This window comes from Scatophagus argus, chromosome 11 (assembly GCF_020382885.2).
Source record: "Scatophagus argus isolate fScaArg1 chromosome 11, fScaArg1.pri, whole genome shotgun sequence".
Lineage (NCBI taxonomy): Eukaryota > Metazoa > Chordata > Actinopteri > Scatophagidae > Scatophagus > Scatophagus argus.
The window spans coordinates 16,455,292-16,471,918 of NC_058503.1; the positions used below are offsets into that span (position 1 = coordinate 16,455,292).

The 16,627-nt window shown below is 40.5% G+C and overlaps 1 protein-coding gene across 6 annotated transcripts in view; it reads left to right on the top strand.

Moving 5' to 3' along the window:
• The window catches only part of LOC124066645 (LIM and senescent cell antigen-like-containing domain protein 1), a 28,703-nt gene extending 12,396 nt beyond the window's left edge, over nucleotides 1-16,307 (top strand). For 4 of the 6 annotated variants that reach the window (XM_046403235.1, XM_046403237.1, XM_046403236.1 and 1 more), the window contains exons 2-11: nucleotides 7,023-7,182; nucleotides 8,362-8,428; nucleotides 8,572-8,692; nucleotides 9,059-9,208; nucleotides 9,993-10,143; nucleotides 11,689-11,781; nucleotides 12,606-12,654; nucleotides 12,918-12,993; nucleotides 13,497-13,685; nucleotides 14,582-16,307. In XM_046403235.1, the coding sequence (XP_046259191.1) occupies nucleotides 7,023-7,182; nucleotides 8,362-8,428; nucleotides 8,572-8,692; nucleotides 9,059-9,208; nucleotides 9,993-10,143; nucleotides 11,689-11,781; nucleotides 12,606-12,654; nucleotides 12,918-12,993; nucleotides 13,497-13,641 (1,012 nt within the window). In that variant the 3' untranslated portion in view covers nucleotides 13,642-13,685; nucleotides 14,582-16,307. Of the gene's footprint in view, nucleotides 1-1,457; nucleotides 2,100-7,022; nucleotides 7,183-8,361; nucleotides 8,429-8,571; nucleotides 8,693-9,058; nucleotides 9,209-9,992; nucleotides 10,144-11,688; nucleotides 11,782-12,605; nucleotides 12,655-12,917; nucleotides 12,994-13,496; nucleotides 13,686-14,581 lie in introns of those variants that run through there. The other 2 variants (XM_046403231.1, XM_046403232.1) reach the window with 2 other exon arrangements.
• The last annotated feature ends 320 nt before the right edge of the window (nucleotides 16,308-16,627 follow it).

Below are 16,627 nucleotides of genomic sequence, written 5' to 3' on the forward strand. Positions count from 1 at the left end.
TCGATGAGATTCCCAGCTGAGCCCCAGCTAAGGACAGGTGACTTTTCTGCAGTCATTGTTATCATTGTCAGCTATAGATGGTGCCTGCTGAAATGCTTGACTCATTGTGTCATTCATTTCAGAACCCAGATGGTCCCTTGACAAAGACTAAAGAGTGGCTTAAAAGCTTAAAAGAGGCTTAAAAGTGAATGTGTTTTAAGTAATAAAGGCCTTTCACGGTGTCACACTGTGCAGAATACACAACAATACACTGATTGTCTTGACCCAAATAAAAAATATCAAGCATTTAGAAAAGATGAAACAAATTTAAAAGATCTGGATTTAAATGGAAAAAATGTGAATGAATGATTTCAGATGTTATGTGCAGTTTGGCAGCCCCTTTCAGAGGAGCTAGAGTTGGCCCCTGCTATGTATACAAACCCTCACACACACACACACAGACACAAAACAGCAGCTGCCAGCACCTAGTTTGGAGTTGAGACTCCACTAGGCGTCTATTTGTAGAATGATGGAGTAATGTAGAAGACTGCTGTAGTGAAGGACTCTGAGACATGTTTCAGCTGGGGACATTAACACACACACATACGCATACACATAGAGGCTTGGAACATTTGACTCTTTATAGACTTATGTATTCAACTCATCGGAGTGTCAAACATGTTAGTCTCACTGGAGTGTATTTCCGGACGTGGCTTTATGTTGTTTTGATGGTTTTGGAAGCTGTCATTAATTTGTCTTCCCAGTTGAGTTTAATGACAGAAAGAGCAATTATTTACTCAGAGGAGACACAGATTCATGGGTATAAAGGAATGCCTAGATCTAGACCACTATGGGATTTCTATCATTTATAATTGCAGGTCTAGATAGCTTCAGGAAGATGTTTAACATAGTCAGGCACCTACCATGTTTCCATTTCGTCCTAAATTTAAATCCTTTCAGGTACCATTACCACCAAAATCAGCACTCCATAAGCAGTCACATGGTTTAACATGGTTTAACCACAAAGGGTATTAGAGTGTGTTTTGACGTGGTGAAAAAAATTGTGTGCAAAGACCAACCTGAAATACATCATTAAATCAAATCATTTCCCAATCACTGTGGCATTGATGTGCATCCCTCACATTCGGAGGCTGACACTGATGAGGCAAAGTCTGGTTCCAATTTCAGCCCTCCCGTATGTGTGTCTAAACACACTGCCGCTTGATTTCTCGCTCGGCTGTGTTTATACAGTGTTGGAAATAAACAGTAATCTGTTATCTCTTCTGTCATTTGGTGTCTTTCTGCTTTAGCTTCTCTGCTTTCCTGTGTGACATTCCTGCTTTGCGCAATGTCGAGTTGGAGCCACATTGTTATATCTCCTACAAAGCTTAGGGCTCCAGCTGTTGAACACGCACAGACTGAGTTATTGACTGTAGATTTTAAAGATGCAAAGTGTAAAAAAAAAAAAAGAAAAATACAGCTAAGATTTTTTTGGCATGTGTTTGTGATGGCATAGTGACCTCCATCCGGCCAGGCGTCAGGGTGGGCTTTTTATTTTCAGTAACCTGCCCAAGAATAGACAGCGGGTGTGACAGGAGGGGAGACTGTGTGTGTGTGTGTGTGTGTGTGCATGTGATAGAAAAAAGAGTAAGAGCTCATGTGGGAGTGAGGGAAAGAGGGAGTGTGTGTGTGTGACTGAGAGAGAGGGAGAGAGTATTCACAGTGCAGTCTGATCAGTGTTTCGCTTTCCTTCATTCTCTGTGGATTACAGTTCCCAACGTTTACTGGATTGCTATTTCCACTGCCGGAAATTTATGTTGAACAAGCACAGGGGATCTCTGTTGGATTCTTTGGATTTTTGACGGCAGGTGTTAGATGGACTTTTGCAGTTAAGTCGCACTGTTCTAGAAGAGTATGGAGGTGAATGGTCGTGTCCTTCCGCCATCAATACCTGAGGACAGTGAAGCCCCCGACCATGTTCCCCACGGGGAGATGAACGGTTACCACCAGAGGCTTCAGGGCGGTGACGGGGGAGAGGCTGAGGTCCCAGTGTCCAAGTCCCAGAGACGAAAGAGCGATGTCAAAGTCTATAAGGAGTTTTGTGATTTTTATGCTCGCTTGTAAGTACACAGTTTAGGAGGCAGATGTGAAAGTTAGCTGTTGCCCAGATTTTGGTCCTTAACCCATACCTTCTGATATGTGTTATTCTTATTGTTACTTAAATGGATGAGATGTTTTGCCAGAGAAATCCTTCTAGTGTGGAAATATTTGGTGTGGAAATAGTAAGGATGTTTCATCAGCCTACAAAAGTACTTATTAAAGCTAAACTGCAGTACATCTGAGTGAGTATCACAGAGCATAGATCAGGACCGGAGTTGTGGTTTAATACCCTGGCTGGGTTGTGTAATACTTGTGATTGGTGGATGGTTTGATCACTGAATTACCATCACAGATTAAGAATGTCGTGCAAATTAAATTGATAGTAGTGGCAGTAAAAAAAATAACAAAAAAAAACGGTGTGAGGCAGTGGATGTGTATGATGAGGAATTCGGGCTGCTCCTTATTCTGACTTGGGATTAGTCTGTATGCTGTATTTACTGTAGTGTTACAGAATGTGAAGAATTCTGATATTCGAGCAGTTGGGTTTACCAGCCAGTTTGATTTGCTTAAGCTGCCTTAGGTGCCATGTTTGTGCAGGGATAGCTCCGAGCACTGCAGGAAGGGGCACACAAGAAGGGCTATTTTAGTGCCAAGGGGGGAGTTGTTATGCAAAGTAGAATATGTGAACTGGCATTTGAAGTATGTGTGCATGAGGGACAGGAAGGCTAAATATACATACAGTACTGCATTTCTGACTGATCTGGCTTTATCGTAGGCTGTAGGAAAACATGGATGCTTGCGAGGGGACATTTTGAAGCCTGGTATTTTCTTTCTCAGTACTGGAGACAAAAAAAGGAATCCAAATTTGGGTGAAGATATTTTAGGTGCTTATGTCGTGTTTCCGATTCGTATTTGACAGAAGAAATTGATAAATGGATTTGTGAATTCAATTGAGTTTTAGTTTTTTTTACACACCGCAATTGTCACTTCCTGTGGCTTTGCCATCATGGACGTTTCACACAGGACTCGTCAGGGGACAGGAAAATTAGCGGGTTATCAGTTTTCTGCCATTCTGTTTTCAGTGCAGTTTTCCTCAATGGTCCCATGTCTTTTGATTCAAAGTTTTCATTCACTAGTGAAGTTATGTGTGGTTGAGATTCAGGAACGTTGTACCACGCTGAAAGGATTAGGTTCAAAGTTTAACGCTGCCCCTTGTCTTCCGATTATTATGTATTGGGAGATTAACTCAACATGCAGATTTTTTGTTGACTCATTCAATTTCTCTTCAAAACTTTTACTACATGAGGGGTCATAGTACATCATACAGTGATATTCAGAAAGCGGTTTCTCAGTTTTTGGAATATGAGTGTAGATATCTGACTGTAGTGACTCCTAGTGGTATTACATAAGAAAGCCTGTCCAACACAGACACGTTTTAATAAATTTGGTCTTTGGCAGACGATATATTCAGATATATAACCTGGTCTATGTCCATCAGTATGATTTGAATGTTCAGTGGTGTTGGAGTCTGTAATTACTTTTGAATGCCTAAAATTAATGGTGAAGATAATTCAGAATTTGAAAAGTCAGTGCTGAGTGCACTAAGACTAAGACAACACTCAGGAAAGACATTGACTGAACTCTGACTGTTCAGACCGCTGTCGGCAATGTCTGGCCCGCAGGTTTCCATTATATTGTCCTAAGAGAGAGTCCGTGTCTGCAGATGTGTACAGAACACTGAGAATAGAGGATAAATAAGTAGAAGAGATGCAAAAGAAAGGAAAGACAAGTGGAGAGCAGAAGAGGGAGGGTAAAACTGGAGGTATTCATAACAGAAGTCTGCATCCTCTCCCTTTGCTGACAACCAGCCTCCATTTATAGTCACAGGCCAGCATGGTGATGTTAGCAGTGTAGGAACGTCATGTTGATTTTCTGACCTGCTCCCAACCTTCTTTTGTCTGGCTGTTACTAAGCCTGTTTGCACCTCAGACCTTTGCCAAAAACATCTAAGAGTCTAACAGACGTATATTTAAAAAAAAAAAAGATTTAGTTTAGGGTACCGACTTAGAACTCAAAGTACTGTTTCTAAATTCAGTCAAGTTTGCACACTGTTTTGACCCAGGATGTTTTTTTTTTGTTTTGTTTTTCTTTTAAAATTTGTCCCAAAAGTGGGTGTAACCACAACAAGAAGGGTGAGATTTGACCATTGCTTTGAGTTTAATAATGACACCCTATTTTGTTTTTATTCCTAAAGCTACTACTCATGGGCTTGTCTCTCACTCACGCAGGGTGCTGGAGGCAGATAGGAGGGTGGAAATGCCTAAGGGATGTATCACTTCCTCCCACAAATCCTTAGGGCAGGGCAGGGCTGTCACTGTGTGTGATATCAGGACAGACAGAGTATATGGAACAATGTGTATTTGATAAGCCTGTGAGGAGTGGACCCAGATGGAGACTTTGCGTATTCCTACATCCTTTCTTTCAGTGCAGTCAGTGCATTTAAAAGGGTTTGCCAGTTACCCCTTTTCGTTGTGCACATTCTTAAAGACATTTGGTAGACATGAGGTGTGGACTGTTGTGATGAAGAGCAGTTTAGAGTAAAGCAATATGATGAGCACTGTGTCTGGGAGTTTGTGGAATTCTTGTTAGTTCCCTAGCTGATCGAATTAAGTTAATATGAACAGATGACATCACTCTGTAAAAATCTCACATGGTTGTGTGTGTGTTTTCTTTACTCACCTCGTGGGGACAAAAATCTGTTCACACAATCCCATGTGGGGACTCACCTTCTTTGTAGGGACAAATTGTAAGTCCCCATAACTTAAATGATTAAATTTTAGGGTGAAGGATTGGTTTAAGGTTGAGTTTAGGTTCAGGTTAAAGAGACGCAAGTGATGTTTATTATTATGGTTAGATGGTGGTTAGGCCTCCAGAAAATTAATGTAAGTCTGTGTAAAGTCCCCAGAAGTGATAGAAACACAACTGTATGTGTGTGCGCATGCGTGTGTGTGCGCACGCTTGGGTGGGTGTGTTGCCTGGATACACTTTGGTATTCTGACCTTTCAAACAAAGTAGAGAAGTCAGGATGGTCCCACTATTCTCTCTTCATTTTTGCTTCTCTCTGCCTGCAATATGTTTCCATTTGCCTCCAGTATATTCAGGTCTTTAACACTGTAGGTATGGTGTGCATCACCATGGGGACTTTTGATAAAAGGAAAAACATTTAGCACCCTGAGTTTTTTTTTTTGTTTTTTTTTCCCAGTTGTTTAATGTTCAATCCGTTTTCTGGAGTCATCTCTGTTAAGGTCATCATGAATTTAGTCCGAGGTTCAGCCTAAGCATAAATCTGTAATTTAGGTCGGGTTGGGAGATGTGATGATATTTATCATGACAGATTTTGACCTACCACATCCATCCATGATACGCATAGCGAGGTGGGAAAAGAAGTCAGACTTATGCTCAGTTTTCCCTGCAATATCAAAGTCATAAAAACATCCACTGTGGAATTGGACTGTGGGCATGAACTTCATGACAGATACTCATTGGACCAATAAACAAAACTGTGAGCAGTGTTTAAATGATAACTTGACTTGTCTTCTTGTCAACCTTGTCAACCACCATTAAACCTAGGTTTTGTAAATGTAAACTGATGTACCATTCAACAAATGAATGGCACATGTCTTATCAATGATTTATTAAGTATGGAGTATAGCGTAGGGGAAATTTGATTACTTGTTTCCTGATTGGGTTGTGTGATATGTTTATCAGTTTATTGAAGGGTTCCTGTTGTATAAGTGAAGGATAGAAATGTCAATCTTTAATAATAACTATCAAACATGTATTTTATAGTAGTAAATCAGAACGCAGGTGTCGGGGGTTTTACCTAATAAATGTGATAGTAAGCAGATAAAAGTTGTAAACTGGAAGAATAGGCAACAAGGAGTGCAGGGCAGACTTTGTATCCAGTGTGTGTGTGTGTGTGTGTGTGCACACTTGACACTTGAGGCTTTACGACAAATGTGAAATCAAGAGATCCTTATGCAGAAACGTGCACAAAAAAATATTAGGTTGACGGGTCCATTAGTATGCGTAATATAACCGTGGACAGATACACACATGACACACACAACCCAGAAATAATAAATATTATGGCAGGGTTTTGGGTGTGACCACATTCGTGCTGCAGGTTCTGAGAAAAATAATTAGCCCGAGAGGCCCTGCCCCATACATGTGTTACAGTCGTGTTTGGAAGAGAGGCTATAAAACAGTCCTGATCGTTTAATTTAAGGTCAGTATGAGCTTTACACTTCATACTAAATCTTACCAGGTTTGTTCTTCAGATACACTCCTGAAACAGTGCAGGTAGATGAACTGTAAGTTCAGTTTGTCTCCCAGAAAAGAGTTGTAAGCTCCACACCTCACTGATCCCCACACCCTGATCAGCAGAACCAAAATAAACCTTGAACCAAGATGTTGTGCATGTATGTATGTGTGTGTGTGTGTGTGTGTGTGTGAGTGAGTGAGTGAGTTGATAACCGCTTGTAACACATTTTCTTCTCTCTCCTCTCTTTTTTTCCTTGTTCTGACTTCATCTTTCAGCTGTGTTCATGAGAGAAGAAACATGTGATAGATGTTGAAATATTGGTGTTAGGTGTGTCCCGACCCTGGTCATTTCCACTGGAGTCCATTGATATTCCAAAAGAAATATGACTTAAACAAACAAATTACCAAAGTATAAAGGTATTAAAAACAGATATAAAACATAATAGATTAGATAAATACAATTTAAGAGAAAACCTTCTTATTAACTCATATTAAAACCATAAAACATTTTGGCATTGTGATAAGGATGCCAGTTTTAGTGTTTGCGACAAACTAGCCAAACTAAAAGTTAAAGTCATATATACTATTATCTGATTCTGATATCTTTTTTCCCCTCTCAGCAACATGGCCAATGCTCTGGCCAATGCCATGTGTGAGCGCTGCAAGAGTGGTTTTGCCCCAGCTGAGAAGATAGTGAACAGCAACGGGGAGCTTTACCACGAGCAGTGCTTTGTGTGTGCCCAGTGTTTCCAGCAGTTCCCAGAGGGACTCTTCTATGAGGTAACACTTACCGGTAGTCCTCGCCTTTGTCTTTTCAGTGTGACGCTCATCATCCGATAAATGATGTATGATGCGGTGACAGATTTAACACACCTAGAGGGCAATCGATTATAGACATGAGGATTTCGAATGGTTTGGACTTTTATAGCCAGTATGATTCAGTGAAAAAATTACCCTGACTGATGCCTAAAACACATCGTAGCATGCAGCTGCTGTCGACACCGCTCATATGTGGTACATTTGCTGCAGGCCCTGCAGATAAATTAAATGCACCGTTAACATTACAGCATGTGTGAACAGTTCAGTAGGTTCAGAGGCGTGTTTGGATGTATTGCCTAAATGCTAAAAGGTACTCCAGGAATATAATTTTTACATTTTTCAGCTTAAAATTTCGGATGGCCATGGTGGCTCCCTCTCAGGCAGTTATCACTGCTTGGTCCAAGGCTGCTGTCTTGCACATTCCTCAGACAAAGAATCTAAACACACGGCCTTGCTGAGGTCAATAAAGAAGAGTGAGCACATCCTAAATGCAGCATTGGATAATTAGAAACCCTCTTCCAGTAAGCTGTTTGCTTACCAGTCTTGACATGAGGCCACGTGTCCCTCTGAAAGGCCCCAGAGAGGCTGATGCTACTCTCCTTAGTCAGTTTATCAAAGAGAAGGAGTCTCAAATGCTGCGATCAATGTAAACATCAAGGGCATTGCATTAACCTTTAAATCCCTGTAAATAATTCTACCTGGTGCCATAAATAAACAACAGTAAACTGAATGTTAACCTTTTCTCACTTAGAATACAAAGTGCTTCCCAGGATTTCTTTTTATTTATTTCTTCTGTTTACATAAGTGTGCCTTGTTGATGTTTTTGAGTCACTGGTTTTTATTATTTGTGTAGCCATATCACACTACGGACTACTCTAAATCATTTTGTAGAAATTCTGAACAGATGGCTTTTGATATCCTCAATATGTGTGTTATATTAAGCGATGCTTTTGAACAGCAGATGTAAAGCCATCGTGCATTGAAGGCTGTTTGAGCTACCACAGTGTTTATACAGTATAATATTTTGCCAGTCTTGCACAGACTAGTATCACGAAGGGACTTGGGACATGTGTTTAGATATTTAACAGAAAGAAGTTCTGCATTCAGATTCATTTAATTGTGTACAAATTTTGTTGACAGTTTGAAGGCAGGAAATACTGTGAACATGACTTCCAGATGTTGTTTGCTCCCTGCTGCCATCAGTGTGGTAAGTACAGGAATTGCACTAACAGAGAAGACCATACTTTACCCCACCTGTTTACGGTCATACGTAGCTTGGAGCGTATGCCCTTTAAACTACTGCATAAATATCCTTTTAACACTTTCCATAATCCTCTGTTCGTCTCCAAGGTGAGTTCATCATTGGCCGTGTGATTAAGGCTATGAACAACAGCTGGCATCCAGATTGTTTCTGCTGTGACATCTGCCAGGCCGTGCTTGCCGATGTTGGATTTGTTAAGAACGCTGGAAGGTCAGTTCCTCCATAACCACTTAGCATCATTCCACTGTTGTCATTTAGTTTATGGGTCCTTCACGGCAACTACAACATGGTCATGAAAGTATTATGATAAGAGAGGTTTTAAAAAAACCCTTGCTTTAACTTTAGCTAAAGATATACAGCTTTATAGGCTTTTAAAATTATCCCAGGACTTGCTGTGGATGACGATCATGGAGCATAATAACTAACAATGCTGTTTGTATAACTCTTTCAGTGACCATCTCCGTATCATGCTGTCTAATCTAGCAGCTCTCTGTCTGACTGTTCGATGGCATTTTCTTCCCTCATCTGTCCTCTCTTCTTCTTATCTGTTCTTACCTGTTCTTACTCTCCCATCAGGCACCTGTGTCGTCCGTGTCACAACAGAGAGAAAGCTCGGGGCCTTGGCAAGTACATCTGTCAGAAGTGTCATGCCATTATTGAGGAACAGCCTCTGCTGTTCAAGAATGACCCCTACCACCCCGATCACTTCAACTGCAACAACTGCGGGTAAACATGCACACACACACACACACACATTTACACACACCTGGTCAGCTGAGTCAGCATTCTCACAAAGCATTCAGAGCATGAAGGTAGTGAGAGGACCTGATGCTGCAGTAGATGGCAGATGCAAGCTGCGTCGCATGCTGACCTGCAGATAGAGGTCTTATAACTCATACCTCATTTGTTATGCAGTCATGATTCTGTCAGATTTTTGCTCCCTTTAGTGTTAGGATACAGTGACATAAATATTTGCTGCAATTGTAATTCACAAAAGTTTGCAGAAATCCAACAAAACAGGTTACAAATGCAACGTATATGTAGTGTTGGACCACGTCATTCACACGTGCAGCACTTTCTACCTCATACGAAGTGATGACTAAAGACTGCTCTCTAGTGGACAAATTATGTAATTGTAATTGTATGTGTTGGACAAATATGAGGTTTGTGTTTGTCATCTACATGCTGTGGTCTGACTCAGCCAAAGTGTGAAATGGCGTCTTAAATTAAAATGTCTTTAATTGTTTTATATTTAAAACCTCAGCCCCTGCTGCATTCTGTATTTTTGTGGAGTTTTTTTGTCATGTTTTCTTTGTGTATATATTTTAATTCAACTTGAAATTCAATTTGTAAAAAATACACGTGTTGTCTGCATCACTCTCTCACATGTATAGACATGGATAGACACGACTAAAGAACGTGTTAGCATGTGTTGCATTTATTCTACTTTGTGTCGTGTCAGTCAAAGCAGAGCTGATCTGGTTTCATTCACCTCTCTCTCTCTCTGCAGGAAGGAGCTGACGGCTGATGCCAGGGAGCTGAAGGGCGAGCTTTACTGTCTGCCCTGCCATGACAAGATGGGCGTCCCCATCTGCGGGGCTTGTAGGAGACCCATCGAGGGCCGCGTAGTCAATGCCATGGGCAAGCAGTGGCATGTGGAGGTGCGATGTTAAACTGTACCACTTCAGAGAGACTCTAGATCTGCTTAAATGTCTACACTGGTTTCAAACTCACATTCAAGAAGATGAATGTGTTCATTTTTTTGGCATTGTCTGCTGGTTCAGGATGTATTTACATGTCAGATGATAACGTGTCTGTGTGACTCTTCTTTCTGTTTACAGAAGTCTCAGAGGTTCCCAGTATTTGCAATAATTCTTTCCTGCTGAAATGCAGTTTAGTTGAATTGTAGATAATTGAAGAAACTGAAAGTAGTTTCAAGAGTCTGTGTATGGCTTTTGTTATGTCCTCTCTGATCTTTCTTTTCTGTTCGTGCCATTGAGTTCACTTTACTGTGTGCCATATGTGTGACTCATACTTCTACCAGCTTTTTCTCCACAGTTATGCTGAGCTCACTCCAGCTCTGAGCTGTGTACATCATTCCTCCGTTATCAGTCTTTCTATCCTGTGTGGTGTCATTCCACCACCTGTCTTCATCCCTTCTTCTGTCTATTCACATTTCATGGCCATTTTCCTGCCCTCCCTCCTCCATGTGCAGCATCATGTGTGCACTGTGTGTGAGCGCCCGTTTCAGGGCCACCCATTTTATGAGCGAGGTGGTCATGCCTATTGTGAGAGACACTTTGACATGGTGAGGGGATTAAGGATCGGCCCGATGTTGAATGCTGCCCTGTGCCTCACTCCTCCCCTGCTTCCCCCTGCGTCACTGAGCCTCCATGCAAGGGTTACACTAGTATGCTAGTTCACAAATCAGTGTCCAGAGGATGATATCTTGACATCAGAATACCATAAACTTTTGTTTTGGTGCCAGGTGATATTTTCATCCCAGTTACCTTAAATGAATTACTTTCTCTAATTCAACGTTTATGTTGCACTATATTTTAAAATATCATTACATTGAATGTAGCTAAAATAAAACTAACTGAGATAAATTACTTTTACTCTTTTACCATCTGAAATTATGATATGTGTGGACAGAAACAAAGGAAAAGGAAATCTAAAAAAGTCTGAGTACCCAAGAGGTCAACTTCATGTTCTCACATACTGTAGTAGCAGAAAATCTGAGACTAAATGAGCTGATTGGGGATGATTGTCTTATGATATCTAGAACACAGTCAGAAGCTTTTTATACACCACAAGAAAAAAATATAGTGGATATAAAACATTGAATAATGACCAAAACCCTGAATCTAAATTACGTTCGTCTTGGTTTTTAAAAATCCATATTGGTGTAACCCTGCTCTGCCATACTCATCCACAGGGACCTCATACAAAGACACGTAAAGGGTCTGTGTTCAGTTACGTGTGAGGGCTTAAATCGGTATTATCAAAAGTAGTGTACATCCCCCCCCCCCTTTAATTCCTCACATGTCTGTTTGGAGGCAGTAACAGGACATCTGGACTGAACTGATCTGGTTGTGGTCTGACCTGATAATGTCCGAGCCAAATTGTGCTGCCGCCTGAATGTGATAATGTACTGAGTGACGGCTGTGCTAACCACGTGCGCTTGGCTTTGGGTTTGTTTGCAGCATTTTGTGTGTGCTAAGTGTGAGAAACCCTTCCTGGGACACCGTCACTACGAACGCAAGGGCCTGGCCTACTGTGAAACACACTATAACCAGGTAACCGTCAGCAGTATTGGCAGTATTTATGTCTCACATACAAATACAAACTGAAACACTCCATCCCTGTTCTGAAATATCTCCTTCTCTGGCTCCACTCATTGTATGCAAGTCAATAAAACAAGCTCAACTCCTGTATCTTGTACCATAGTCTAAATTAGTAACCAGTGGTATTGAAATATGCGTTTTGTTAATGATGATGGTTTGGTTATGAAGGGAGAAATAAAATTTTAGAGTTGCAGCAATACAATTTTCAGTCAGTGAAGTTGCTTTTTCGGTCTATGGTGTTGTACATGAGTACACTCTTTTGATCAGTTTTACAGTTAATCCGCGTTTTAAATCACAAGAACTGGCAGACATCTGAATTCAAAAATACAAACAAGAAAAACTAAACAAAAGACAAGCTGCCTTTGTGTGTGAGCCACTTGAGTAAACTGTTTCTGTTTAAATTTTTAAATATACATATGTTAGTGCAAGACAGAATACACTACAGGTGTGTGAACAAAATGACACTCAAAAAAAAAAAATTGAACTACTTCCGGTAGCCGCTTCCTCTTCTTTTAAAAAATAAGTTTTAGTAAAATATGTCAGTAAAATATATTGATTCTGTCTAAAGTTGATCAGAAAACCAGCGTATCAACTCCACTCAGGTTTAGAAAATGCCTCTTTAGCCTGCGCTTGTTTGCATGTTTTGTTTTCAATACTACATGTTATACAAGTCTTGATAAAGGCTGTTGATGCTGCATTGGGTTGCATAAGTGCATAACTCATAAGAAGCGTCATTGTGTTGTTCACTCTTTGCTTCTCTCTTTTGTCAAACTCAGCTCTTTGGAGATGTGTGCTACCACTGCAACCGTGTTATCGAAGGAGACGGTGAGACCTGTTTTGATTGAAAACACATAATAGAGTGGTTTTGTGTCTCTCAGTAAGCAGCTCCGTTAAAATCAGTCTATACAAGAACCCTTTTTATTTGACATTCACTGTATTTGTGCAGATCTCCTGGCTCGATCGTTCTTTAAAAATAGATTCAGAATAGTGTGCTAAATCTAATCTTTTTAACTTTAGTCATATGATGATCATCTGGAACAGTAAAACTGCCTCATGTGACGGTGTTTTCTTCTGTTTTTTTTCCCCAGTGGTGTCTGCCCTCAACAAGGCTTGGTGTGTGAACTGCTTTTCCTGCTCTACCTGCAACACTAAGCTCACCCTCAAGTAAGTGACACACAAGACACAGAGTGTAACATTAATACTGTCACTGTGGATGGATCCATCCACACATTCGAGCCTGGAGTATGCACTCATTGTTATTCATGATATTTAGACATTAAATTGGCCAAGCTCTTTCTCTGCTTATCACTTTTCTGCTCAGTGTGTGGGACTGTTGGTTGCAGTTGTGTCTGTTTTTCGGTCCTGTTCATATTCACCTTTTTCTTATAATTCTGTGTCTCTGTGGACTTGTTTCTCCACCTCTCCTCTCCTCTTCTTTTCATCACCCCTCCTCTTTGCCCTCTTGTATGCTTCTCTTGCTCCACTTTTCTTTCCCTTGTCCTCTCTCCAACTTTTTTTCCCACCTCCTCCTTTCTTTTCTTTTTTCCTTCTCACCCTTCTATTTCTTCTTACGTCCTCAATGTCTCCTCCTCTCTAACTGCCCTTCCTCTTTTCTTCACACTTATTTTACACCCCTCACCATTTCTCCTTCCTCCCTGCCCTGTCAGGGATAAGTTTGTGGAGGTGGATCTGAAGCCAGTGTGTAAGCACTGCTACGAACGGCTGCCGGACGACCTGAAACGCCGGCTGGCCAAGCGTGAGCGCGACTCGAAAGAGAAGAAGAAGAAATTATTGATACCCATGTGTCTGTGACCCCCTCTTTCTCCTTTTTCCTCACTTCCACTGTTCTTCATTTGGTCAGTTTCCATCTTCTTTCCTTTCTGCTTCTGTTCTTTTGCTGTTTCATTGTCGTCATATTTCAGACATGCTCTGCGCTATTTTTATTTCTCATATCGCTGCGATAGTCCATCTGGCTTTCAAATGAAACGATGAAAGCAGAAAATCAGTAGGTGAATATGCACAGACTGAACATATATAAGTAACTTAGCGCCAGTTCTTAGTTCATAACCACTTCTCAGCCTGAAACACTAGTCAGGATTAAGGCTGGTACTCTGGTAACCCCTCCTGCTATGCAAACATGAACGTCAGCTCAGTCACATGGTGAAGGGAATGCGTTGTTTCCTGGGTCTCCTGGCCTGTCTGGGTGTAAATGCCAAAGCCTTAATTTCTTCCGGCAGCTTTCTGGCTGCAGCAGTGGCAGTGCTGAGGTCCCACTGGGTTTGACACGTGCTCAGGTCCTGCCAGCGATTATCTGCTTTGGGAGGAAATGTCATCCAGGGCAGCTGGGGGGAAAGGTTTAGGGAGCTTGCCAGTGCTAGTGGAATTGAAGGCATTTAACACAGAAAACAACTGCTCGAGCCCTCGTGAAGCCCATTTCACCTCTGCCAGTGCTCAAAAGGTGTTATCTGAATCAGAGTAAATCTAAAATTTTAAGCTGCATGCGGATCTACACAGTCTTGGGATATGTGATTATGTTATGTGCAGTAGTTTATGAGAAAAATATAGGCCGTGTTTGGTGTTAGTAGTTTTTTTCACAACACATTCATGTGCTGTTGCTGGTTTGGAAGGATGTGAAATTTCTGTTTATGAGCGTTCTTAAGTGTAGCTACAAACCAGAAAGTTACCAAACCATTTCTCATGATAGCAAAGACATTTAACTTCCAGCCTGTAACTGCAACTCTGTCATCCACAGGAACAAGTTTGTGGAGTTTGACATGAAGCCAGTGTGTAAGAAGTGCTACGAGAAATTCCCTCTGGAGCTGAAGAAGAGGCTGAAGAAGCTGTCTGAAACTGTTGCACGGAAGTGAACACACAGTTGAGCAGTTGAAGGGAGCGAGAAATAAATGATATGCCGAAGTGGCCATGCAAGTCATATTTCCAGAATTGACAATCATAACAATATCGACTACCAGTGGAACATTTTTTTTGTCATTTGAGCAAGAGAGGATTATTTTATTGAGCTTGAAACCGACAGATTTTTGATCCGTCGGTCAGGCAGGTTTAACACGAACCCATTCAGTGCCTTTTGGATCAAATACTGCACTGCATATTTTTCACATGCTTGGCCTATTTTGCTGTGCTTATTAAACTTAAACACAGATGACGATGATCCTGTGTGATAAGAGCTTTAAGAGAAATAATAAAAAAGGGGCTGACAGGCTGTTCAACTGCTTGTCAATTTGTCTCATGATGCCAAACTGTTTGTCTTCTGGTCAACTTATGTTACTGATATACTCTTGTATAATAATGGAGTAAACCCAAAGATGAGAAAAATAGTTTTATTGAGTTTGTATATAGTACCCCTATTATTTCCTGTTGTTTTCTTGCTTCATGACCATGTGCTATTAATGTATTTTTCCTTTAATGTTACGCGAAATAAGCTTGTGTTTAGTGTTATAAAGTTAGAATTTCTTTTTGCATTAGTTTATTAACATTATACTGTTTCTCTCCATGCTATAGTGATGGACTCTACCATCACCTGTCGTATGTTGGATTGCCTTGTTATATGCTATGCATTTTATTTTTATTTTTTTGAAACAATCTTGATGTAAACTGGTGTTCACTCTGAGTTACCAGCTTATTAGGTTCACCTGTAAAAAATGTTTTTTTCATTAAATACGTGAGGGCAAGGGAATAACAGAAGCACCTTTCAAAGTACGCAGTCCTACATCTTAAAAATGACTGTGGGGATGAAGCAACACTTTTGTCTTGTGAGAGTGTCACAAATACCGAACCCAGTAAGCTCCACAGTCACAGGATTTATTGCATGGCAACTGGTCACTCTGTGTGCATTACAACATGATGGCCTGTGGCATGTGCAGAGACCGGATGTGGGAGTAATGTTAGAACATGTGTCCCCGCTGTTTGTAATCCAAAGAAAGTGATCCTCTTAGAGAGGTGTGCAGACTTCCTCAGGGCTCAGACCCTCTTAGGAAAGAAAGCCAACGGGAAAGAATACTTTCCGTTTTGAAATCGTTTCATTCGAGCAGTATTTTATCTGAAAATGCTTGCCTTTCACGTAGTGGTTTAATAGAAAAACACATTCCACAAGTTTATGGAAATACAAAGGTGATGTGACTGGTCTGCATTTCACTGCCTATAATGTCACAACATTTCTCTTATGTCACATAGACGTAAAATTATCCACTAGAGTGTTTTTTTGTGAAATAAAACATCAGCTCTGCTAAAAATAGTCTTGTGGATACTTTTACTTGATAGCTTACTACCTGGGAGACTACAATGACTCCATGCAGAGACACTGCTCTTATACTGTATTTTATCTTCACAATGCCCGTCAAGAGACAATATATATATATATTTATTCATGTAAACACACCAAAGTGCATGTTCTAGACTTGAATGGAGATATATTTTTCATCATATCCAACTCATCTGAATAAACATGTATGTCAATTCTACTGGTGTGCATGCGGTAATGTTTTTATTTGCAATTTCTCACCTCTCCTCCTTTGTAACATGACATCACTTGCAGGTCTAGCATTTATAAATGTCATTTAATTACACTCAAAGGTATGACAGATTTACTTAATTCAAAATAAGTTGCCTCCAGCTCGACATTAATTGGAAACATTGTTGGTTTCTGTGATTACTGTGGTTAAATAAACACAATCCACCTTAAGTAGAAGATCCTTTCGATCTTCTTGTCAGTTAATTTGAAGGTGGTCTTGAAAAATATAACAAAATAATTATGTTAGGATGAAGTTATACAGAATAATTA